The 27,856-nt window shown below is 37.5% G+C and overlaps 1 protein-coding gene across 1 annotated transcript; it reads right to left on the bottom strand.

The window, feature by feature from the left end:
- Positions 1-4,234: 4,234 nt before the first annotated feature.
- On the bottom strand, positions 4,235-27,244 carry tbc1d13 (TBC1 domain family, member 13). The gene is made up of 12 exons (XM_057819559.1): positions 27,089-27,244; positions 24,607-24,680; positions 24,491-24,531; positions 21,255-21,316; positions 16,641-16,740; positions 16,486-16,568; positions 16,196-16,355; positions 13,296-13,506; positions 10,077-10,240; positions 9,673-9,833; positions 9,527-9,584; positions 4,235-5,708 (listed from the first exon to the last, which is right to left on the bottom strand). The coding sequence occupies exons 1-12, from the start codon at positions 27,109-27,111 to the stop codon at positions 5,643-5,645; spliced, it is 1,203 nt and encodes a 400-aa protein (XP_057675542.1). The 5' UTR covers positions 27,112-27,244; the 3' UTR covers positions 4,235-5,642.
- Positions 27,245-27,856: the final 612 nt, after the last annotated feature.

The following is a 27,856-nucleotide window of genomic DNA, read 5'->3' on the forward strand; positions in this document are numbered from 1 at the left end:
GTTACATTCACCTGCAATTTAAAAATGTTAAAATGCAAGGGTTGGTTTGCCAATTAAAGCTGGCTATGCAGTTTAATTTTGAGTCAAGACATGCGTGTTTTTCCAATTAACGTTTGCAACGTTGGAGGCTCTTAAAGGGGAAGTTCAGAGATTTTGACATAAGGCTTAAACTTCAAGTTCGCGGGGGTTTAATTAGTCGGTGGAGTTGATTTGAACAAATTCCGTGCAGTTTGTCAGTTATTTGTTAGTTTCAGGGCTCCAGAGTGGCCAAAGTCAACCGTGCCTGCTTAGCATGCCAATAAAAAAAACGTTATTAGCAGAGCTAAGATAATCAAATAAATTCTAAATGCACATCATTGTTCAAAATACCCATGCCGAAAAAACAATGTCACACCAAACTGCTGTAGTTTATTTCATTCTCCGGAACTTTTTTTTTTTTTTAGGATGTGTAATGTGACCACAATAGAGAGGAGTGCTTTGGCTGCCATGTGCCAAGTCTGGGTAAAAGCTGGGTAAAATCAGCAGTGAAAAAAAAAAAACCAATGTGACATCACTAGACAGCCTGTTCCCTGCAGAGCTGCTGGATTACAAATGTTGCTGTTCATACTTCATACTAGGGCTGCAGCTATCGATTATTTTAGTAGTCGATTAATTGATGTATCAGTTTGAATAATCGAGTAATCGGATAAGGAACATGAAAAATTAAAATACCTGAGCTGAGCCTCAAATGGTACAAAAAAATAAATAAAAAATGAGGATCTATGTACAACAAAAGAACAGTTGGCTAACATACATAGCAAGCCCGCTAGCTTAAATGCTATAAAATGCTAACTTTATTTTTTACAATGCTTTTAACAAATGGTTCAGACACACAGTCCCACAAAAAATGGCTAAATATGCCTATAAACTAAATTATGAATGCATAAAAAAACATGAGCTCAAACAAAAACTTAGCTTACGTTGGTCTTAACAGGGAGCAGTTGGAATCAGCCATGTGAAATGAGGCAGACCAGAGGGCAGTGTATCCACCCTAATCACTAAAACTAAATGCAAACACTTTCAAAATAAACCATTGCAACCCCACTCTAATTAAACAAATACTCGAAGCAATAACATTTAATTTGAATCTTTTCTTCTAATCAAATACTCGAGTTAATCGATTAATCGTTGCAGCACTACTTCATACTAAAATTATTGACATGCAATGGTGCCTTTTGATGACTACATCCTGACAGTATAACCAACACTATTGATTGCATGGGTCATCGGTGATTGACACGCATGCATTGGTTGTTTTTTTATTGGTATGCTTCACGCAAGCTCAGCCACTACGGAGCCCTAACCCCAACAAATAACTAACAAACTGCACATAATTTGTTGAAATCAACTCCGCCGACTTATTTAACCCCCGCTAACTTGACGATTAGGCCTTATGTAAAAAATTCTGAACTTCCCTTTTAAAATTAATGTTTGTAGACAACATCAAATGTTATTCCCTTCATGATTTGTTTATATGGATTTTAAAGAAAAATAGAAGTGACTAATCGAGCACCATCATGTAAGTTACATTGTGGTATTTGGAGAACACAAGTTATAAGTTTGAGTATTATTTTTTTTAAAACATTTACCTTCTCTCTCCACATTAAATGACTATACATTTGCTATTCAGCTTTTTTATTTAAATAAAATAAAAAAACTGGTAATTTAGAACACACAGTTTCAGCAAGAAGTACCACAACAGAATGTGAATAACAAGATATTTCACATTCAAATTCATGAGTGTTTATTTATAATAAAAGAGAAAGAGTGTGAGAGAGAGAAAGTATATGTTTGTAGAGTACTGATTGTATGGACTTGATTCCCAGCCAGTGCGTCAATTCTAATCTACTACCAGTTCCAAACCCAGATTTTTAAAAAGGTAGGTAATTTGGCATTAAAAAAAACTTTGTGATCACTGATGGGACAGGCCAAAAGTTGCAACAAATTGTAAATTGCATTGGCATTTTGGACAGAACAGACCGGCCCCCCCAAAATACCGTATTGGCCCGAATGTAAGACAGTGTTTTTTTGCATTGAAATAAGACTGAAAAAGAGGGGGTCGTCTTATATTCGCGACCTACACATTATACTAGGGGTGTCAAACGATTAAAATTTTTAACCGACTTAATTACAGCTTAAAAATTAATTCATCGTAATTAATCGCAATTCAAACCATCAACAAAATATGCCATATTTTTCTGTAAATTATTGTTGGAATAGAAAGATGAGACAAGATGGAGATATACATTCAACACACGGTACATAAGTACATAAGTATTTGTTTATTATAACAATAAATCAACAAGATGGCATTACCATTATTAACATTCTGTTAAAGTGATCCATGGATAGAAAGACTAGTAGTTCTTAAAAGATAAATGTGAGTACAAGTTATAGAAATTTTATATTAAAACCCCTCTTAATGTTTTCGTTTTAATAAAATTTGTAAAGTTTTCAGTCAAAAAATAAACTAGTAGCCCGCCATTGTTGATGCCAATTATTACTTACACAATGCTCATGGGTGCTGAAGCCTATAAAATCAGTCGCACCCAAGCGCCAGCAAAGGGCGACAAAACTCTGAAAAACACAAAAAGTACACATTTCACTGTGCTGTCATTTTAATGTTTAAGCGGGGCATGTACGTTAATTGCGTCAAATATTTTAACGTAATTAATCTAAAAAATTAATTACCGCCCGTTAACGCGATAATTTTGAAAGCCTTACATTATACCCATTCACGGCACTAGATATTATTGAAGCCATGTTCTGTCACGACAGATCTCAGCTACTCTGCCCATTCATGATGCTAGATGGCGCCAGATATCATTGAAGTGATGTTCTGTCATGACAGATCTCAGCTACTCTCAAGTTTAACCAGTTTGCATTATTTTATTGCAATTTTTTTCCTTATTCAGATTTGTTTCAAGACTACAATTACAGTTAGACTTCACTTTGATGGTTAATGCAGTTTTTGCAATTTTGTTGTTTTATCACAATAGACTGGTTTATTTACATTTCAAAAACCAGAAGCCATTCATTTACGAATGTGATTGCACTTCAGTTTACATATTTAAATATTCAGATATTAAGATTTGAATGAGGCAAAATAACATGCTTTTTCTCTCAAATATATTGTTAGAATCGTTTGTTTTGGATGTACTGTAATCATTTTCTGTCTAAAAATTAATTTGGTGTTCAAAAAGTCTTTTTTCCAAACTTGAGTCTTGAAAAAGAGGGGGTCGTCTTATAATCAGGGCCGTCTTATCTTCGGGCCAATACGGTACTTCCACTTTCAGCCAATAGAACAACTAAATAAAAACATTTCTGGATATGAGCATGTGACATTATCTTAAGCGAAACGATGAGCGGCATGAACGTGACATCACTTTAATTCATTTATAGATTAACCCCGTTAACAAGTTTTGAGGTGAGTGATATGTGGTGAACCAAAGTGTGTGTATACAATCTGTATGTTCACGTTCTAATTCGAAACTGGCTGAGGGATTGGTTTTATAGTGTTTTCCTCTGTCAGTGAATTGGAAGGAACCACTGATGAAACCAAAATTGGTGGCTTGATCATAAAGCAAACAATAACAAAGAAGGTATGACAACAAAAACATGAAATATGCCTAATTGTGACTTCGGAGCGATTGTGCAAAAGCACAGAATCTGCAGAGAAAAATGCGTTGTCACCCTACCTATGTGCTCTTCACGTACAGGGGAAAAAAAGTGTGCAAACCCATAGTCACACAAATCATATTACATGAGCATAGCTGATGATATATCATATACAAAAAAATCACCTGCAACATGAACCGGTTTTCATCAAGTAGTTTAGCTTTAAAAGTTTGAAATATAAAAGTGTGGGCAAATGTTTCTGCACTTCAAGCATAATATTCGGTAGTGTAAATGATCCTACATTTTTTTTTGCAATTTTCTCAATAATATTTCATTCTGTCACGGTGATACCGAAACACACAACCCCTAGCACAAAGTATGGAATCGCCAGTCTCGGAAGAGCACTCAGACATTTTATCACGTAGAACAAACACAGATAAAAAGCTTGAAAAAACAATGTTTTAAATAAAGCTCGAACCACAGCCATCTCCCCAGTGCCTTTGCCTGACATGCAACACCATATCGTACAGGACTGAGGGAATTTTGATGTTTTCTTCAGGCAGTCATCTTTGTAAATCTCACTGGAACAGCACCAAACAAAAGTTCCAACATCATCACCTTGTCCAATGCAGATTCTTGACTCTTGATTCTTGACTTCTGTTTGGTGCTGTTCCAGTGAGATTTACAAAGATGACTGCCTGAAGAAAACATCAAAATTGCCTCAGTCCTTGATGATATGGGGCTGCTTGTCAGGCAAAGGCACTGGGGAAATGGCTGTGGTTAAATATTCAATAAATGCACAAGTTTACGTTGGAATTTTAGACAGCTTTCTTATCCCTTCAATTGAGAATATGTTTGTCATTTGCCAAGATGACAATGCATCATGCCACAGAGCTAAAACTGTTAAAGCACTCCAGTCATGGCCTGCAAATAGCCCAGATCTCAACCCTATTGAGAACCTGTGGTGAAAATAGGGGGGGAAATGGTCCACAGCAAGGCTCCGACCTGCAAGGATTATCTGGCAACTGCAATCAAAGAGAGTTGGCACGAAATTGATGAAGATTACTAATCAAGTCCATGCCTCAGAGACTGCAAGCTGTCATAAAAGCCAGAGGTGGTGCTACTAAACACTAGAGATGTGTTTTGATTCTTATTTCTTTGTTTGTTTCTCATGAGTTCATTTTTTTCCCCCTCAGAATGGAGTGATTCCATATATATTTCCCTGCACTTGCTCCATAAGAGTAACATTTGCTGACCACCACAATGTTTTTCATTCATTTCTTTTAGTGTTTCTGAATGATAAAGAGTTGCACTTTTGAACTAACTCATTATTTTTTCAAGCGTTTTATATCTGAGTTTGTTCTACATGATAAAATGTCAGTGAGTGCTCGTCCGAGACTGGTGATTCCATACTTTTTTCTAGGGGTTGTAATTAATCACTGGGCTGAAGGCACAAATCTGAAATTCTGCAAAACACAATGCGAGTCTCATCGCTTCATAACCACCTTTCAAATACTGACATTGTCCAAGTTAAAAAAAAAAAAAGTTTCATCCAGTTTTTTAAAATAGCACAACAACTGAAAACATGCACTATTGCTCAAACTAATTTATTATGCTATTGCAGTGTTTCGGTAAAATGTCAACTCAATTCTTGAACAACTCTGGAATGTTTAAATAACGACTAGTTAGAACCGACGCAACGTGCCTCCCGCTGCCCCGTATGAAAACTCAGTCAGGACGACAGGTCTCCACGGGAGAAGGGTTGAGAATGGAGGACGAGCACGGGGACCTGTTCCCCATAATGCAATAGGATGCATTTCCTCCTTCCATCGTTCCAGTTCTTTTAGCAGTCCCCAGCGACCGCAATATCAGTCATCAAGTTCAAAGGCAATATGCTGTTTTTCCCCACAACACATGCATTTAGGTCCTTTAACATATACATGATAATGCTTCCTTGTTGAATGGGCCTCCACTCACCAACCAGGTTACGAGTTGTCCTGCAGCTCTTTGGCTTTGGTAAGAATGGTGTGGACATCTGAGATGGGGTAATCCTAAATATTGACAAATCAAGGAAGGAACAAAATTAATAAATCACCCGTAATCGAATCAAGTGTTTTTGCAAATTTTCAATACAGGGAGTATTCAGCTTACAATTGAAACCAACAACTTCTGGCTCAAATAATGTAAAAAGAAGGACAGTAATGTAACGAATCGGGTTGCATGTATGCTTCAGGTTGCAATGTTGTGTTGTCTGGGCTGTCCCTGAACACGGCGAGTGAGACGGCAGGGTGGACGAGATGGCGAGTTGGGTTTTGCTTTCGTTTTGTTGGCATCCGCTAAAGTCTACAGTAGTCGTGTCCCAAGCTTTCGGTTGGAAATAAACCATTGAAAACCCTAACAAAGTTAGTGTCGTCCTTGTAGACGCTACAGTAATATACTACCATAAATCTCGTAATTGTACAACTTTTTTCTCAAAATATTACGCTTAAAAACTGTGCAGCAGGGCATACAGCTCTCACAGCTTCCGCTCCATCTCCATTCTCTTCTCAGCGGCATTGATAACTACGGGATATTTTTTTATTATTATTTCAATTAGGGGTGTAACGGTACACAGAAATCTCGGTTCGGTACGCACCTCGGTTTTGAGGTCACGGTTCGGTTCATTTTCGGCACAGTAAGAAAACAAAATGCAAAATATAAATGTGCTAGTTGTTTATTACACACCTTTCAACAATAGGAACATTAGTAGAGGTGTGCAAAATTTCCGATTCTTAGATTATTCGCGATTCGACCGTGGAAGATTCGAGAACAATTCACAAACATCCAAATTCCGATTATTGAAATATGCGAAGTAAAGCGGAAGTACACAACACTCAGCGCGCCGCGCGGTCTTCGGGACGGAACGGAGCGAGGGTAGCTAAACATCATGCTTCCCATTACCCGGCCCCTCGAGTAATGCCAATGCTCAACTCACGGCTCTAGCTCAACTCATGCAACGAGATAAAAAAACACAACAACATACCTGACTGCTGCCGAAAAGCTGCTACAAGTACATCCACATAACGTTACAGTGGATATCATTTATCTGACTAGATGCATTATAGATTCGGTAGCCTTTGCAGCACATCTACAAAAAGCTAGATGCGGGCGTTATAAACGGCCGCCATCTTAAAGCAGTACACTTCCCTGCAAGGCTGTTGTAGCGAACCTTCCAAGCAAACCTAATTAACTTTTTATCTAAAATACTCCTAAATTGGTAAAATATTGACTTGAATCTATCTTTAAAATAGTTTTAAAACTTTCACATGTCGAAAGTAGACAAAAGGGAAATTATGGAATAACGGGAGCAATTTTAACAAATTTAACGGTTGATTCACAACATTAAATTAATTGAATGTAGTTTAAAGCTGCTGATACAGAATGGGGATTGGAGTTTTTTATTTAATGTTATTTTTGTATATTTGTTTACTGCTATATGTTAACTTGATACTGAAATAGTAGTGTGGTTTAGCCTGAGAGTATTTTTGAACAATTTTGGAACTAATGTACAAAACATTAAAAAAAAAAGAAGAAGAAAAAAAAAAGGAGGGGGGTGCATCAATAATCGTTTTATAATCGAATCGGAGCCTCTGAATCGTAATCGAATCGTTAGGTGCCCAGAGATTCCCAGCTCTAAACATTAGCCTATATACCCTACCCACCGACGTCACAAAACCACGTGCTCGCTGTGTGGTTCCGCCCACTTGTCCGTCATTTTGTCTCTGTATTAGCATTGTTTTCAATTGATCGAGGAATTTAAAATGCATTTCATGGAAGACCCGGTGCTTTCTGATGCCGTAAACTCACTGGATGTGTTGCATAAAAGGCGTTATGTCGATGTTTTTCGACCCACTGTCTTCGCCCTGTCTGCCTGACATCTGCTACGCTGATATTTACAATTATCTTGTCCACACAAAATCAGCCTATTCTCACGAAAATTTGAAAAACTTCAAGAGCTTGGAGGCTTATAAATACTTCGTTGCTGGTTGGGTGAAACAGGTCCTCGTTCGGCAGGAATCTATCTTGTGCTTGGAAAGGTGAGTTACGAAATTTTCAATTCAAAATCTTTTGTTATTGCTAACATCCACTGTCAAGTCTAATGTATTTCATGTCGTTTGTCAATGGAGTTAAGGCTTTTAATGTTTATATGGTTTAGCAATTGCACTCTCACTACATACATACGTGTATGTTGTCGGCGATTAGCCTAGCAATGATCTTAATTGTGGTTATTTGTCAGCTCCGTAGACGAGGCCAGTTTCTTTCACTTGGTACCAGCTAAATATTATTCAAAAAATAACGATGGTGGAAGAAAGGGAAGTCACAAACATCTTGAATTTGAAACTATTTCGTACTACGTCGTATGTTGTCGGCGATTAGCCTCGCAATGATCTTAATTGTGGTTATTTGTCAGCCCAAAACCCTCTAAGTATATCTTAAATGCCCAGTTTTCACATCGAATTGCAGCCGTCCATTTCGCTCTCCTCTTTGGATCCCTCGGAATACGGTAAAACTTCAAGTCTCTCCTTCCATCTTCTCTGTTAGTGCAACCAACAGCCACACACGCCTTCACCATTTTGATTATTAATGTTAAGGAGCAGAAAAACACGCCGTAAATAGGAGAAATGTACGTAGCCGTAACAGGTTAACACTATGTTTTGACGGACAAGTGGGCGGTACCATTCAGGAGAGCGGAGTTGTGACGTCACGTGGGTAGGGTCTATACAAAGCTAGAATTCTGCTCAAAAAGTAGCGGGTATTTAAAGATAATCCAACAACAATTTGCCTTTCAGACCGAGCGTATTGGTCAGCTTTCTTTCTGAAAGAAAGAACAAAATAGAAGTCCTGAGCAAAAGAGAAAAGCAATCCCAATGACAAAGACTTTAACATATATTTTACAAATGAAATGCCTCAATGAATCTTTTTTTTTTCTTATGAACAGTTTTCAAAAGCTTTATTGGTGGATTTTCTCAAGTTAAAGCGCCACACAGAACTTAATAAATTTAATTGTTTAAGCAGGGTCTGTGGTTTATTCTTATTCAATTACAGGTGTTTTAGCTCATTTAAATTTATTTTTATTTAAATGGGCTATTATTTATTTTATTATGTGTTTCTATTTTACAAATGTGATGTAGTATTCATATTATTCATATATTGTAGCTACCGGTAGTAGTATTGACGCAGGAGGGTAGCGTCTCGCATCAAATAATTAATTCTGCCGTTCTTTTCGCGTGCGTCGTGTTGAGCCGCTTTTGGGGCGCGTCTAACACGCGGCCGCACTGCGACTGGTGTGCATTGGCTGATTGACTTTAACACCCGCGTTTCACTGCGTTCTGGTGGCGGCCACGTTGTCGCGCCGTTGACGTTTCTGGGTTATACTGTCCTACCGTGTTGGTCCTCATTATAGTAGAGAAGACCGAGTAAATATAACCTACACAAAGACACTGTAACCCGATCGACTCACAGCCTTGAAAATTAAGGGTTACATTACGTCGGAAACTCGTTCGGTACGCCTCCGTTCCGAACCGAGCGCCACGTACCGAAACGGTTCAATACAAATGCATGTATCGTTACACCCTTAAATTCAATGTATTTTAACTTTTTTATATGAAGCATTTTGATCGTCGCCAGCGTTGGACGGAACTCATTCCTAACTCGAGGACTCCATATATTCCAACATCAGTGCAAAAACATGCTGTAAAATCAGGCCTTCAAAATAAGAGCACTCTTAATTGTATGACGAATTAAAAAAAAAAAAAAAAAACAGGGAAGAAGTTTACAAATCACTGAACACAGAAGCACCCTTGTTGCATTTTCCAAAAGACACACGTACCTGTAGTAATCTCATATTCACTGTGAAGTCTCCTGCCAGTAAGTTATCCCGGATCAGGCTGTAAAATGTGTTTAATCAGGAGAAATCAGGACTTACGTGACAAAGAAGAAGTATTTATTTTATAACGGCGGGACTGGATGTCTCACATGAGCATGGCACAGCAGACCAGGATGAGGAAGTGGAAGCGGTCCTGATCAGAAAAGAGAGTATCCCAAATGCGGATGACATCTGGAAGGAGGAACTCCTGTGATAACAACAGGGTCAGCCAGCGGAAGGTGAAGTACTGGGGCTTGATATTTTGTTCTTGCTAGGTGCACAAAAAAAAAGGAGAAAACACCGTTAAAGCAAAAAAAAAAAAAAAAAAAAATTCAGTGTTGAGTTGTCAACATTATTGATTGGTGAAATTTTTATAAATAATTTATCTTTTGTGTTTGAATCGGTATTTTTAATTAGACTTTTTATAGCCACTGTATACAAATTCAAACATCATATGATATAAAGTTAAAAACTTTTTTTCAAGAAAGACACAGTGACCTTTTCAACACCTTACCAGTTTGAGATAGAGCTCCAGGTCTTTTCCCTTCAACATTGAATACACACTCTCCATTTTGTACGTAATACCACACTGAGAATCATCCAGGCTCTTGATGAAATTATCTCTGTTTTCTGACATTAGGTTGGTAAAACAGAAGAATGTATCAGCTTCTGCATGCTCTGGAATGAAAAGACAAGATACTATCAGTTTCAGTATATAAATGAAAGAGTACAAATGTTTACATTAGAGCTGTCAAACGATTAAAATCTTTAATCAAGTTAATCACAGCTTAAAAATTAATTAATCGTAATTAATCGCAATTCAAACCATCTCTAAAATATGCCATATTTTTCTGTAAATTATTGTTGGAATGGAAAGATAAGACATAAGACGGATATATACATTCAACATACTGTACATAAGTACTGTATTTGTGTATTATAACAACAAATCCACAAGATGGCATTAACGTTACTAACATTTATGTGTATTTTGCATAGCTATTTGATTGGGAATGCCAGTTCTCTTTGCATTGAGCGCTTTTCTTTTTGTAAACATTATTTTTTTGAGAGATGGGAATTAGGGTTGTCAAAATTATCGCGTTAACGGGCGGTAATTAATTTTTTAATTAATCACGTTAAACTATTTGATGCAATTAATGCACATGCCCTGCTCAAACAGATTAAAATGACAGCACAGTGCAATCTACACTAGTTACTTGTGTTTTTTTGGAGTTTTGTCGCACTCTGCTGGCGCTTGGGTGTGATGGATTTTATGGGCTTAAGCACCCATGAGCATTGTGTAATTATTGACATCAACAATGGCGGGCTACCAGTTTATTTTTTGATTGAAAATTTTACAAATTTTATTAAACGAAAACATTAAGAGGGGTTTTAACATAAAATTTCTATAACTTGTACTAACATTTATCTTTTAAGAACTACAAGTCTTTCTATCCATGGATCGCTTTAACAGAATGTTAATAATGTTAATGCCATCTTGTTGATTTATTGTTATAATAAACAAATACAGTACTTATGTACCATATGTTGAATGTATATCATATATCTTGTGTCTTATCTTTCCATTCCAACAATAGTTTACAGAAAAATATGGCATATTTTATAGATGGTTTGAATTGCGATTAATTACGATTAATTAATTTTTAAGCTGTAATTAACTCGATTAAAAATCTTAATCGTTTGACAGGCCTAATGGGATTATTTTTGTTGTTCTTTCACTAAGTGATACTGTAGCGACTTAACTGTTCTGCCCAAATGCATGATGGGAAGTTGGGCAACCATGACTGTCAGTGGTGGCTGCAAATGGTATACAGTATTTTCTGCATTGTGTTCTATTAAGAATGTTAAGAGAAAGATTGTCTTTTGCTCCGCCCAAATGCATGATGGGAAGTTGGGCAACCATGACCTTCAGTAGTGGCTGCAAATGGTTTACAATGTGTTCTGCATTGTGTTCAATTAAGTGTGTTAAGAACACTAGACAAGTTTAAGGTGAAGAAGGTGGTCCGAAACTATAAATTGGTTATCAAAATACTTGACAATTCATTTGCTCATCGATTCATTGTTGCACATCAACTGCATATCGTAGACTTCATAATGTATTGACGGGTCAGATCAGTCATTCACTGTGCATCGCATTCAAGTAGGGGGCCGTCAACATCAAGAGGAGCTATTCACCCACTAAACACGCACGCAGCGATCTAATGCCGGATTTCTGTTGAAAAAGCGCGAAAGCCGTACCGCATACAAACAGTAAGGATTGTCTCAGGAGTGATTTGTTCGAGGATTCAAGGTTATTATGTTTTTTGTACCTTGCATGCATTTTGAAACGTTGTGAAAAAAATCAATACGAGAAATTAGCCGATACAGCATTCGCATCATCAGTTCGCAATATTTACGTAAAATAAATGCGAACTGCACGTTTTTTTTTTTTTTTTGCTTTTAACCAAGAATCGAGACTGTTTTATGTCCATATCTATAAAGAATTCAGGGATTTAAGCATTTATTCACAAAAAATTTCACCAGAAAAGCTCAGTTTACATCAGGCGGCCGCTCACTACATTTACTAACAGACTAGCATTGTACTTCGACATATCTACGTAAAATACATGCTAATTGCACTTTTTTTTTTTTGGGCTTTTAACCAAGAATCGAGACTGTTTTGCGTCCATATCTATAAAGAATTCGGGGATTTAGGCATTTATTCACAAGAATTTTCAACGCAAAAAGCTCAGTTTACATCAGGCGACCACTAGCTACATTTACTAACAGACTAGCATTGTACTTCGACATATTTATGTCAAATACAAGCTAATTGCACTTTTTTTTTTTGCTTTTAACCAAGAATTGAGACTGTTTTATGTCCATATCTATAAAGAACTCAGGGAATTAAGCATTTATTCACAAAAAATTTCACCAGAAAAGCTCAGTTTACATCAGGCGGCCGCTCACTACATTTACTAACAGACTAGCATTGTACTTCGACATATTTACGTAAAATACATGCTAATTGCACTTTTTTTTTTTTTTTTTTTTTTTTTGCTTTTAACCAAGAATCGAGACTGTTTTGCGTCCATATCTATAAAGAATTCGGGGATCTAAGCATTTCTTCACAAGAATTTTCAACGCAAAAAGCTCAGTTTACATCAGGCGGCCACTAGCGACATTTACTAACAGGCTAGCATTGTGATTCGACATATATATGTCAAATACAAGCTAATTGCACTTTTTTTTTTTTTGCTTTTAACCAAGAATCGAGACTGTTTTATGTCTATATCTATAAATAATTCAGGCATTTAAGCATTTACTCACAATAATTTTCACCGGAAAAGCTCTGTTTACATGAGGCAGCCGCGACATTGAAAAACAGACTAGCCTCGTACTTCGACATGTTTACGTAAAATAAATGCTAACTTCATGTTTTTTTTGGGGGGTTTTTTTTTTTTTTTGCTTTTAACCAAGAATCGAGACTGTTTTACGTCCATATCTATAAAGAATTCGGGATGTAAGCATTTATTCCTAAGAATTTTCAACGAAAAAAGCTCTTTGTCTGTGATTCCACTCTGTCAGCTTTGACGGCCTCGCCAACAATGCAGGCCCCCTATTTATCGGCCCCGCCCCCCCGTGTCCCATCAATAATTATGAAGTCTATGCTGCATATAATACACAGGAGTTACATCGAATACACAGGAATTCACAAAACGAGTGACCCCACCTTTCCATTGGCTGTTGGGGTCTGTGGCAAAGGTATAGTAAATTGGACCGACAATTTCATTCATGCCCTGGACGTAAGCGATCCCAGGATTGAGTTTGGCATAGATGAACAGAATGCGCTCCACCACTTCCCAGTGTGCTTCACTCCCATTGGGCAACACCTCGTATTCATTAGATGGATACAGGTTCAAAGACTTTCCAGGGGAGCTGACCTGAGAGAACAGATTCAGTTTACTGAACAGCGAGTTAGTGCTGTACAACTATTGAAATCAAAGATTTATGCAGTATATGTGGAGGGAATTTGATTTTGCCCTGAAAAAAAAAAAATCTAACCTGGTGTAAACACACTTTAATAAAGTGCAAGCCAAACAATGGTAAAGGACAGCGTAACACAATGAAAGCCTGCCTAAATTTAGTGCTGAGTGAGAAATACAGTGGTATGAAAAAATATCTGAACCTTTTGGAATTTCCCAAATTTTTGTATGAAATCACCATCAAATGTGATGATATTTGTCAAAACCACTCAGATGAAAAAACTGCTTTAACTAAAACATCCCAAACCTTTATAGGTTTTCATATTTTAATGAGAATAGTATAAAACCAATCACAGAAGGGGGTGAAAAATAAGTAAGTGAACCATCACATTTAATATTTTGTCCCCCTTGCCCCTTTGGCAGCAATAACTTCAACCAGACACTTCCTGTAGCTGCAGATCAGTCTGGCACATCGGTCAGAACTAATCTTGGCCCATTCCGCTCTACAAAACTGCTGTAGTTCAGTCAGATTCCTGGAATGTCTGGCATGAATCGCTGTCTTAAGGGCATGCCACAACTTCTCAACGAGGTTTGAGTATGGACTTTGACTTGGCCACTCCAGAACGTGGATTTTGTTCTTCTGAAACCATTCTGGAGTTGACCATTTACTTCCGTATTTTGGATAATTGTCTTGTTGTAGCATCCATTCTTTTTTCAGCTCCAATTGTCTGACTGACAGACGGCCTCCTGCAAAACATCCCGATAAACTTTTGAATTCATTCTTCCATTAATGATTGCAAGTTGTCCAGGCCCTGAGGCAGCAAAACAGCCCCAAATCATGATGCCACCTGCACCACGCTTCACAGTGGGGATAAGTGTGGATGTTGGTGAGCTGTTCCATTTTTCCTCCACACATGACGTTGTGTGTTTCTCCCAAACAATTCAACTTTGGTTTCATCACTTCACAAAATACTTTCTCAAAACTTCTGTGGAGTGTCCAAGTGCCTTTTTGCAAACATTAAACGAGCAACAATGTCTTACAGTATTTTTTTAGACAACATTGGCTTCCTCAGTGGAGTCCTCCCATGAACACCATTTTTGGCTATACAGTGGTACCTCTACATACGATCGCTTCGACACACGAACTTTTCTACATCCGACGTAAAATTTGACTCGCCATTTGTTTCTACATCCGACGACATGCTCGAAATACGACGACAATGGCAGCACCGCAGACGAATGCACGGCGGATTTTCTTGTGTGACAAATCAACACTGGTTTCAGAAAAGGTTGGTACAGGTGGTGAAACAAGGAAAAAGTTGACGCTTACCTTCTAAATGAAGATGCAAATGACAGAAAAATATGAGCGTAGGGTGGGCATCCGTGAAATGGCTCAACAATACATCTCCACTTTCCTCCTCTGACCATCGTTCGCCAGTCTTTATAAGTTAAGCTGACAATTCTTATTGTGGTAACATCTCCAGAGAAATCGCCAGCTTCGCCACGTTTTCATCATTTCTTTCACAACTTATTCAAAACAAAAACACCTTCTGTCTGCCGCAATTGACGGTGTTAAGAAAACATTCAAAGTGAAAGTGAAACTCAAGCTCACCGGTCTGCCTCTGGCACGTCAGCACCGCGGTGCGTTCAGGGTCAGTAAAAAACGTCCGCCACATTAGAACCCGATTCGTTACATTAATACAGGAATTATTATTATTATTATTATTATTATTCCGATTTTGATTTATGATTTATTTGTTTTGCTATGTGTAATTGCCATTTGTAATAGTACCAGCAGTATTTTTTAAGGATTTAGTGAAGGTTTTTGGGCTGTGGAACGAATTAATGGAATTATAATGTATTCCTATGGGAAAATCCTGCTCGACATACGACCATTTCGACTTACAAACAAGGTCCTGGAACGGATTAACTTCGTATGTAGAGGTACCACTGTAGTTTTACATATAGTTGATGTGTGCACAGAGATTTTGGACTGTGTCAGTGATTTCTGTCAGTCTTTAGCAAACACTCCAGGGTTCTTTAATATCTCTCTGAGTATTCTGAACTCTTGGCGTCATCTTAGGTGGACGGCAGTTCCTTGGGAGAGAAGCAACAGTGCCAAACTGTCTCCATTTGTAGAAAACTTCTCTGTCGAGGGATGAACATCCAGACTTTTAGAGATGTTTTTGTATCCTTTCCCTGCTTTATACAAATCAACAATCCTTGCTCGCGGGTCTTCAGACAGCTCTTTTGACCGAGCCATGATGCACATCAGACAATGCTTCTCATCAAGACAATTCTTACCAGGTGTGTGTTTTATATTGGGCAGGGCGGCATTAAACCACTCATCTATGATTGGGCATACACCTGACTTAAATTGTTTGGTAAAAATTGGTTTCAATTGCTCTTTAAGTCTCCTTAGGCAGAGGGTTCACTTATTCTTCCTCCCTGTCATTGTTTGCATGCTATCCTCATTAAAATAGTTAAAGTAAACACTGTTTTTTCATCTGTGTGATTTTGACAAAGATCAGATCACATTTGAAATGTTAGAAATTCCAAAATGTTCAGATACTTTTTCATACCACTGTATTAGATAATTCGGCAACTGAACTAACAAGCCAAAAAAATAAAAGTCATTCATACATACATTGGTTACTCCACTGCGGTTGCGATTTACAGTTTGTGCTTTCAGAGTTGTTTGTTCCACTCGCCGACGCAGCGTCTCGTAATCATTCTGAGGGTCTAAGATAAGTTGGCAAGGGTAGTCTGTAGGGCGCTGAAAAAAGGCCATGTCTGGATACAGTCTCCTAAAAGATGAAAATCGACATATTTGATTGAAGTTGCAAGAGTTAACATTTGGTGTACTTGTTCAGATCTATGAGGACAAAGGAGATTCTGAAAGAAAGAGATATTACTACATTTAGCTCAACTTCATACCTGACATCCTTATCAATTTGGAGAAGAATTTCATTATCTTTGAAGTAAGTGTTCCACCTGCTCTCTGGATTTGGATTTAGAGGCTGTAAAACAAAAAACAAGTTTGTTTCTTTTTGCAATTCAGGCTCGGCGCCCTTCTGGGCCGGGTCACTCACGTGATCTTCCATGGTAACGTCTTCTCTGGATAGTCCCAGGTTGGCTTTGGCAATGCCAGGTTGAATGATCATTTCTTTCAAAAACTGGGAATACACCTCCCTGTGATAGATAGAATTAAGAAGTACATAATGTAACCCACCCCCATATACAACACTAGGGCTGCAGCTATTGTATATTTTAGCAATCGAGTATTCGACTGAAAATTCTATCGATTAATCAAGTAATCGGATAAAACATTTTTTAGGTAAGGAGCAATTATAAATATACATGAGAAAACAAGACATTTCATCTAATATTGAACCATTTTCAGTCAATCAATGTCTTTATTTTCGATGTACATTGAAAATATTGAAAACAGCCAACAATTGCATCTCAGAAGTGACTAGGGAAAAAAAACAAAAAATTACTGCTTTCACTCAAAAACTTCTAGATCTTATATTTTTTACCTAAAAATTTCATTACACTTGATAACACAATAGGGCTGCAGCTATCGATTATTTTAGTAGTCGATTATTCGATGAACTAGTTCGAATAATCGAGTAGCTGGGCCTCAAATGGTATTTAAAAAAAACAAAACAATAAAAATAAGGATCTACATATGTACAACAAAAGAACAATTGGCTAACTTACATAGCAAAAGTCCAGTAGCTTAAATGCTATAAAATACCAACGTGTTTATTTATTTATTATTTTTTTTTTTTTTTATAATGCTCTTAACAAATGGTTCACACACATATTCCCACAAAAATTGGCTAAATATACCTTTAAACTAAATTACGAATGCATTAAAAAACATTAGCTCAAAGAAAAACCTAGCTTATGTTGGTCTTAACAGGGAGCAGCTGGATTTGGCCATGTAAAATGAGGCAGACTACAGGGCAGTGTATCCACCCAAATAAATGAAACTAAATGCAAACACTAAAAAACAAACCATTACAACGGCACTTTAATTAAATGAATACTCGAAGCAGCAAAATTTAATTTGAATCTTTTTTTCTAATCGAATGCTCGAGTTAATCGATTAATCGTTGCAGCACTATACAACAATACTGTCATTTCTCTTATTACAGGCTGAATGCCTGTCCAGTCACCACTCCAGTATTTGTTGTTGTTGTTCTTCTTCTTCTTCTTGTGGACACCAACTTTGGAGTCCTTATATTCCGTCATTCATGAAACCATTGTCTTTAAATCTGGTCGTTATGTAGCATGAGCTCCTAATTACAGATCCTCAGAGCCCAATTTTTCATTTTTTGTACATGGACTGAGTAATTAATTGCATACTTACTGGATCATTCTAATTTTAGTATGTGTCACTGAAGTAAGGCACTGCAGTCTCTTTACTACAACCCCTAGCAAAAAGTATGGAATCACCAGTCTCGGACGAGCACTCACTCAGACATTATATCATGTAGAACAAACTCAGATAAAAAGCTTGAAAAAATAATGAATTAGTTCAAAAGTGCAACTCTTTAGCATTCAGAAATACTACAAGAAATGAATTAAAAAACATTGTGGTGGTCAGTAAATGTTAATTTTATAGAGCAAGTGCAAGGAAATATATGTGGAATTACTCCATTTTGGAGGAAAAAACTATGGAATCATGAGAAACAAACAAAGAAATAACAATCAAAACGAGGGCTGTCAAAATTATCTCGTTAACGGGCGGTAATTAATTTTTTTCATTAATCATGTTAAAATATTTGACGCAATTAACGCACATGCCCCGCTCAAACAGATTAAAATGACAGTACAGTGTAATGCCCACTTGTTACTTGTTTTTTGGTGTGTGGCGCCCTCTTCTGGCGCTTGGGTCCAACTGATTTTATGGGTTAGTACCATGAGTGAGCATGGTGTAATTATTGACATCAACAATGGCGAGCAACTAGTTTATTTTTTGATTGAAAATTTTACAAATTTTATTAAAACGAAAACATTAAGAGGGGTTTTAATATAAAATTTCCATAACTTGTACTAACATTTATCTTTTAAGAACTACAAGTCTTTCTGTCCATGGATCACTTTAAGAGAATGTTAATAATGTTAATGCCATCTTGTGGATTTATTGTTATAATAAACAAATACAGTACTTATGTACCGTATGTTGAATGTATATATCCATCTTGTGTTTTATCTTTCCATTCCAACAATAATTTACAGAAAAATATGGCATCATTTACAGATGGTTTGAATTGCGATTAATTACGATTAATTATTTTTTATGCTGTAATTAACTCGATTAAAATTTTTAATCGTTTGACAGCCCTAATCAAAACACATCTCGAGTATTTAGTTGCACCACCTCTGGCTTTTATGACAGCTTGCAGTCTCTGACGCATGGACTTGATGAGCATTCTTCATCAATTTGGTGACAACTCTCTTTGATTGCAGTTGCCAGATCATCCTTGCAGGTCGGGACCATTTTTTCAATTTCAACCACAGGTTTTCAATAGGGTTGAGATCTGGGCTATTTGCAGGCCATGGCATTGACTGGAGAAGTGTTTCTCCAAGGAATGCTTTAACAGTTTTAGCTCTGTGGCATGATGCATTGTCATCTTGGGAAATGACAAACATATTTTCAATTGAAGAGATAAGCAAGCTGTCTAAAATTACAATGTAACCTTGTGCATTTCTTGACGATTTAACCACAGCCGTCTCCCCAGTGTCTTTGCCTGACATGCAGCCCCATATTATCAAGCACTGAAGGAATTTTGATGTTTTCTTCAGGCAGTCATCTTTGTAAATACCACTGGAAGGGCACCAAACAAAAGTTCCAGCATCATCACCTTGCCCAATGCAGATTCTTGACTCATCACTGAAAATAACCTTCATCCAGTCATTCACAGTCCACGATTGCCTCTCCTTAGCCCATTGCAGCTTCCTCCCATTTCTTCTTCATTTGTCTTGTTGTACATCTTCCGTTTTCAAGACATATGGCCTTTAGTTGTTTGTCATGACATTTGGATGTCCTCCTCGGTCTACCGGTACGCTTAACTTTAACAACCTTGCCGTGCTGTTTGTACTTGAAGACTTTTGATACAGCTGACTGTGAACAGCCCACATCTTTGGCAACCATACGTGTCGCATTACCTTCTTCAAAAAGTTTGATAATCCTCTCCTTGGTCTCAAGAGACATCTCTCTTGTTAAAGCCATGATTCTTGTGAATCCAGCAGCCCTCCAAGGTGTGATAACTGCACTGTTTTTAGAGCTGAAACGAATACTCGAGCAACTCGAGTAACTCGAGTTTAAAAACTGATCCGAGTAATTTTATTCACCTCGAGGAATCGTTTCATTTTGCCAGCTCTAAGCATCCCGTTTTGCCCGGACAACTTTTAATGCGGGACAACGCGCAGACGTCACGTGCGTAGAGGAAGAAGCAATAAAAAGAAAAAAAAAAAAAACTTACCGCAGCCGACAGCCGCTACAACTACGCCGACGTTGCTAAAAACTACGCCCGCATGATGCTAGTTTGGTAGCAGGTAGTGTCCGATGCGTCTCATAGACATCGTATGCATTTAGGACTAGATGCAAAATGACAGACTCGGCCGCGTCTGGGCAGCGTTAGTAAACAGCCGCCATCTTTAAGCAGTAGACTTCTCATCGCTAATAAATATAACGTTACTGTCACCCGGTCACGTAACGTTAGCCCTTCGGAGGGCTAGGTTTCTATTGATTATGACCACTGTCGATGCGTGGCTAATGTGTCTTACCTACAGGCTTTATTTAATCTGTAAAAACACAGCGCTGTAGAGTCATGAGGGTGTGAAATTAAAACATAACAAAGCTAACTGTCAGTTTTAGCTCAGTAGTCATTGCTGAATAAATGTGCTCCAATATAGCAGATATCATACATTTATTTTGAACACTGCAAAAACTCAAAATCCTACCAGTACTTACAGTTTAGACGAACTTAAAACTTAACTTAAAATAGCTTGACACAGATGGAAACTAAATTGAAACACGTGGGAAAAACACATACCGGTAGCTTTCAAGTGATGTGTGTTATCAAGCGTAATTACATTTTAGGTAAGAAATATATTGTTTTCATATATAAGGTCTATAAGTTTTTTGAGTGAAAGCAGTGAATGATTTTTTCTAGTCACATCTTAGAAGCAATTGTTGGCTGTTTTCAACAATGTACATCGAAAATAAAGACATTGATTGACTGAAAATGGTTCAATATTGGATTAAATGTCTTTTTTTCTCATGTATATGTATAATTGCTCTTTACCTAAAAAAATCTTTTATCCGATTACTCAATTAATCGATAGAATTTTCAGTCGATTACTCTATTACTAAAATATTCGATAGCTGCAGCCCTAACTGTTTTTAACTGCTGACTAACGAGCGGATCTAATCTGAGGCAGGGGCCCAATTAAGGAAAGGAAATTGACTAGGTGTTGACTAGGTTGATTCATTTTTTTTTTTAGTGTTTCTGAATGCCAAGGAGTTGCACTTTTGAACTAATTCATTATTTTTTCAAGCTTTTTATCGGAGTTTGTTCTACATAATAAAATGTCTCAGTGAGTGCTAGTCCGAGACTAGTGATTCCATACTTTTTGCTAAGGGCTGTAATATGCATAGTTGCCATCAATACATGGAAAGTTTACCTTACCTTTCTTTTTTGAGGAACAAATCCCATCGCGTCTGATCAAGAGGAAGGTAATTAAGAAGAATCTGAAAAGATAAGGATATGACCATGATTCAGAAAAAAAGCGTTAGAAGTTGTGTGTTCTATGAGCACCAGGATAAAGTTAATAACAGATACAGACAGAGTACAGCATTTGCAATTTTCATTTTAAATACTTGTTACATATGAAACGAGGGGAGTATGTATATATATATTTTTTTTTAAAGTGAAATGTCAAAAACATTTTTGTTGGAATATATACATTAAGGTGTTCCGAAGGCTGCAGTAGTGTTTGAAATGCTGTAAGTTAATTAGGCTAGGTTCATACTGCTTAATGCACAAATTTGATTTTTCTTTTTCATTGTTTTGGCGTGCCCATTCAGACTGCCTTTTTCCATTGACCCCGGAAATGTAGCACGCATGCGTACTAACTCCTAGTCCAACATGGCTGAGAAAAATGACCAGCATGCACGGAAGCATCAAAACAAATGACTACACATGCTGGCCCCATGTCATTCCAGGGCATTCATATTTTTATTTCCAAAAAGGGGACACAAATAACAGACAAAAATAATCCCGGTTTAGTTTCGTATTCAAATTTTATATGGATTGATAGATCGTGTGCATGACGCACACACGTATTGTCAGTTTGCCCAGACTCTCGGCCATGTAAGCAATATTGAAATTCAGGACTGCTCATTGGGCGTGCAGAGAGAAAACTTATTTTTTTTATAACTGTTGTCAAGCCCGCCTCTTCACTAAAAGCCTAGTTCAAGCTAGGCGCTAACGCTAATGTACAGCTCCATTGCTGCTGTCATCCGTGCCTCTCTCTTTGCTGATGTAATTGCTACATCAAATCCGATTTAGCCGACTTAGTCATTTTGATAGTGGGCTAATAAGCTAATACAGCATGTATATATTAATATGTAAACAGCATGTGTTGCCTTCATTATTAAGTTTATTTAAGGCTTTTCATTTTTTCCTGGACTATGCCACTTTAACAGAAATTGTGTCGAAATTAAAGCCCACAACATGCTGCCTTGACATCCTTCCTTCAAACTTTTTCAAAACTGTTTTTCATTGCATAGCCCCAGACATACTTCAGATTATAAATACTTCCCTCCAAACAGGAGAGTTTCCTCAGACTTTAAAAACTGCAGTAATAAAACCTCTCCTAAAAAAACCTAATCTGGATGCCTCAACCATTAGTAATTACAGGCCAATATCAAATCTGACATTCCTGGGGAAAATTATCGAAAGGGTTGTGTTTGAACAGATCCAGACTTTTATGATGCAAAACAATCTTTTTAACTCATTTCAGTCTGGATTTCGGCCACAACACAGCACCGAGACCGTGCTTATCAAAGTCCTAAATGATATTCGGCGGAATACCGATGCAGGCAAATCATCTGTTCTGCTACTATTGGATCTCAGCGCCGCATTTGACACGGTTGATCACAACATACTACTCAGCAGATTGGAACAGTGGGTAGGGCTTACTGACACTATTCTTCAGTGGTTCACATCCTATTTACATGATAGATTTCTTTGTGTCAATTGGAAACTATCAGTCAGAACGAAACAAATTCACGTGTGGAGTCCCTCAAGGGTCAATTCTTGGACCACTCTTATTTAACATCTATATGCTTCCGTTAGCTCAGATAATGGAACAGTATGACATCTCCTATCACGCCTATGCAGATGACACACAACTGTACATTTCTGTGTCCCCACATGATTATAGTCCCTTAGTCTCCCTGAGTAAATGCATTCATCAAATCAGTGAATGGATGTGCCAGAATTTTCTCCAGTTAAATGTGGAGAAGACAGAGGTGATCATTTTTGGGCCAAAAAAGGAAAGGTCAAAGATAAGCAGCCAACTTAGCACAATGTCCCTTACAGCTACAAATCAAGTCAGAAACCTTGGCGTAATTATTGACTCAGACCTAAAATTTGATAGCCATCTAAAGTCCGTCACTAAATCCGCTTATTACCACCTAAAAAATATAACCAGAATTAAGGGGCTTCTGACTCAACAAGACATGGAAAAACTTATGCATGCATTCATTTTCAGTAGATTGGACTACTGCAACGGTATATGTACAGGTCTTGATAAAAAATCAGTCAGGAAGCTGCAGCTAGTACAGAATGCAGCAGCCAGAGTCCTCACAAATACAAGGAAGCTGGACCACATTACACCGGTTTTGAAATCACTACACTGGCTTCCAGTGAGTCAAAGGATAGACTATAAAATACTACTGCTCGTCTACAAAACACTTAATGACCTTGGACCAAAATACATGCTTGACTTGTTAGATTCCTATGAGACATCTAGACCCCTAAGGTCGTCGGGAACGGCATGTTCCAAGAACAAGAACCAAGCAGGGTGAGGCAGCATTTAGTTATTATGCTCCTCACCTCTGGAACAAGTTACCCGAACGTCTGAAGTATGGTCAAACTGTTAGCTCCTTTAAATCAGGGCTAAAAACGCTTTTGTTTGGCACTGCATATCCATAACTGTCTATATATTTCAACCTACCTGCCTTCTATTCCTCTTGTGCTTATCTCCATTGCTGATATCAATGATTATTAGTAGTAGTAGTTTTAGCTTTATTTTTATTGTTGTTTTATTTTTATTTATTTATTTTTATTCTGTGATTAAATGCGATCTTTTGTCTTGGTTTTTACGTTGTGTTGATTTAAATGTGATTTTTATGGTCTTCATGTGATGTAAAGCACTTTGAATTGCCTTGTGTTGAATTGTGCTATATAAATAAATTTGCCTTGCCTTGCCTTTTTTGCGGCTCCAGACATTTGTTTTTTTGGTCCAATAAGGCTCTTTCAACATTTTGGGTTGCCGACCCCTGACCTAGGACAACAGTCTTCAATTAACCTATCATTAATGTTTTTGCAAATGGGAGAAACCCCTGAGAATACCGGACCAGAACATGCAAACACCACACAAGATACAGGAAGGGTGCAAACCTTAGAACTTTGAGGCAAATCTGCTAATTACAAATCAATTGTATTGTCGACCTTGAAGAATATTTGAAACCAATACCCGAGAATAAAAAGTCAACAAATCAGATAAAAGATATCAAATATTTTCCGTTCTGAATTATACTTAACCCCATATAAGTTTTAGGCTTTTAAAGTATTTTGTAAATTGAATAGTGATCTGTAAGTAGAAAATGAAATTGCTGCAGACGAGTGATGTTTACCTTCCAGCAAAGTGCCCGTATGCCTCCTTCGAATGGAATTCCTAAAATGAATCAAGAAAAGGACAGTCAAACACTGTTCAACAATGTCACAAAACATAAATATGAAGGAGAATTACCATTGAAGCACAGCTCTCTTAATGTTTTCAAGTCTATGTTTTCTTCAGTCAAAGCTACTTTGAAGTCCTGTATTCTGTGAAAAGAATAGTTTAGAAAAGTATTGGAATAGTCTTCTTTTCCTACAACAGCATCATCTTCAGTAACTTTTGACACAGGTATATTTCTATGGTAGGTTTGTATGTACAGTCCTATTACCATAGACTTCATAACTCTATTGACCTGACACTTCATCATTCTTTGCGTAACGCCCTATCAGAGGGGGCCGAGCTTCCTTTAGTAATAGCCGAAGACGGCACGCACTTATGTCAGATTTAAGCTTGGATTAATTTAATATTGGATTTAACTACGAAAGCTGTACCGCACACAAACAGGAAGGATTGTCTCAGGAGTGATTTGTTCGAGGATTCAAGGTAAATATTATATTTTTCGTCCCATGCATGCGTGACTGAAGCATTTATTTGCAGGAATTTTCTTCTTTGTTTACACATGGAGGCGGCTAATTTTCGTAACTGACAAGCCTCATAGTTTACTTTTAACAAAGAATCGAGACTGTTCTACATCCATATCTATAAATAATTCAGGGATTTAAGCATTTATTCACAAGAATTTTCACCAGAAAAGCTCCTTTTACGCCAGGCGGCCGCTAGCCTCATTCGCTAACAGAGTGGCATTGTAGTTCGACAATATATGTAAAATAAACGCTACCTACACGGTTCCTTTGCTCTTAACTAAGAATCGAGACTGTTTTACGTCGATATCTATGAAGAATTCGGGGATTTAAGCCTTTATTCACAAGAATTATCGCCAGAAAAGCTCCTTTTACGCCACGCGGCCGCTAGCCTCATTCGCTAACAGAGTAGCATTGTAGTTCGACAAAATACGTTAAAAAAACGCTAACTGCACGGTTTCTTTGCTTTTAACCAAGAATCGAGACGGTTTTACGTTCACATCTATGAATAATTCGGGGATTTAAGCATTTATTCACAAGCATTTTCGCCAGAAAAAGCCATGTTTACGCCAAGCGGCAACTAGCCTCATTCGCTAACAGAGTAGCATTGTAGTTCAACAATATGAGTAAAATAAACGCTAACTGGACAGTTTCTTTGCTTTTAACCAAGAATCGAGACTGTTTTGCGTCCATATCTGGGAAGAATTTGAGGATTTAAGCATTTATTCACAAGAATTTTCACCAGAAAAGCTCTGTTTACATCAGGGGGCCGCTAGCCTCATTCGCTAACAGTATATAGTGTATAATGATTACAAAGGGCTACTTTATTCTATAATAAGTTGTGACTGAATATAGAATTTATTAATCATCTATTTACATATTATTTATAAATGATTCTGCATGTTGTCCTTAAGTATTAAGTTTTTGATGTTGAGTGATTTATCAGATATTGAAAACTTTGAAATTAAGTTGCTATTTTGGTCAAAAGCGTGTATATAATATGTTAAATATTGCTATTAATCCTGAAAATATAGGTAATTATCTGTCCATTTGGTGATTTTTGTGCATCTAGTGTAAAATCTGAGACTTTTATAGCCAATTCAAGTTGTGTAATACTTATATATAAAAAAAAAAAAAAAAAAAAAAAAAAAAAAAAAAAGAATTCTTCGGGATTTTATAAGGGAACGACTTTCAATTTTTTGATGCCACTGCTCATGGAGACTCATATATAGCTAAGGTAGGTGCCTGTTTTGGTTTTAAGTCGGTAGCAGCTTTGGTTTAGAAAATATTTGAATTTGAAGTTTTTGAAAATAGGCTCCCTACGAATCGGCCCCGTTTCCCGTGTCATGTCAATAGGTTATGAAGTCTATGACTTACTATATTTTGAATGAATATTTCACAAATTTTGCCCCTAAACATTTCTCCATTTACTATGTGCCAATGGTTTATGATTTAAGGAGGGAGTCAAAACGTTGTAGAAATCAAAACGCGCTTGTGTCCCGTTATTATCGCTAATCAAACCATGACGAACCTGCAAATGCAAAAGCACAGAACACAACGCTCCTTTGGGGAAGGCAAAAATACCATGCTACTACTGCTAAATAGAATGGTATATTCAACCAAAACCTGATCTGGATACATACTAAACACAGACCACTAACTTAAATCAAGCCTTGCTTGGTTAGCGTTTAGCTTCGAACACATTCTGAAAAACACACAGTCAGCAAGAACGCAAAACGTTAGCCATTAGTTGAACGTTATCAGCTGACATGCTAACGGACAGCTAGCATCGCTAGCTTGTCAAATGGGAAGATGTAAATAAAATTTGGGGGCAACGCTGTGGTCTTCAGACAACATCAATCAATTTTTTTAACAGCGTAACGTTAACAACGATTTAAGATAACACTTGAATGAAAGTTTACGGTTCCGCTAACCCGCACGCATTGTCCGATTGGGATGCTGTCGTCACGATAAATGACGAGAATGTATTGCACGTTTCCCGCAATTATCACGTCACCTCACGCAGAACATACCTGTTTTTGTATGCAACTGACATATCTGGGCAAGCGGCGATATTTACATCCAACTATTTCCAAAAAGATGTTTGCCTAAGGGAAGTCGTCTTGTCACTTCCGTCTTCACAACAGTGGGCTGGGAAGGCACGACGCTACTTTCCACACACCGCGTAGTTCGTGTTCGCACGTGACTGTGATACCAGAAGAAGGCACACGAGATTATCAATTTAGCCAATAAATTATACCTTGATTTACGAGATAGATCTGTGTTTGACTACTCTCGATAGATTTGTGTCTTTATTCTTCAAGCAAATAGAGTTGCTTCAATCAAAATATATATTTTCAATTTAAAAAAGAAATATGAGCAATAGAGATGCACATTATGTAAATCAGGGGCGTCACTATCTTTTAAGAATTAGGGGGGGCTTAGCCCCCAGGAGATGACCAGGATGTTAGAGAACGTAGCGTTTTATATATATCAGGTGTCCCCAAACTACGGCCCGCGGGCCCGATAGCCTCCACATTTGGTCCGGCCCCCTGAATAATACCAGAGAGCACATTGAAATTTTTTTTTCTCAATAGTGGTATTTATTTTCTGGCCTTTTTCTGTGAAGGACTCAGAGAGGGTTATTTGGTTATTATCTATTTGATTAATAGTGTTATTATTAGAGATGTCCCGATCGATCGGGCATCCCGATCACGTCATTTTCAAAGTATCGGAATCGGCAAATAAATATCGGCCATGCCTTTTTTTAATATATATACAGTGGGGAGATCAAGCATTTG

This window comes from Corythoichthys intestinalis, chromosome 17 (assembly GCF_030265065.1).
Source record: "Corythoichthys intestinalis isolate RoL2023-P3 chromosome 17, ASM3026506v1, whole genome shotgun sequence".
Lineage (NCBI taxonomy): Eukaryota > Metazoa > Chordata > Actinopteri > Syngnathiformes > Syngnathidae > Corythoichthys > Corythoichthys intestinalis.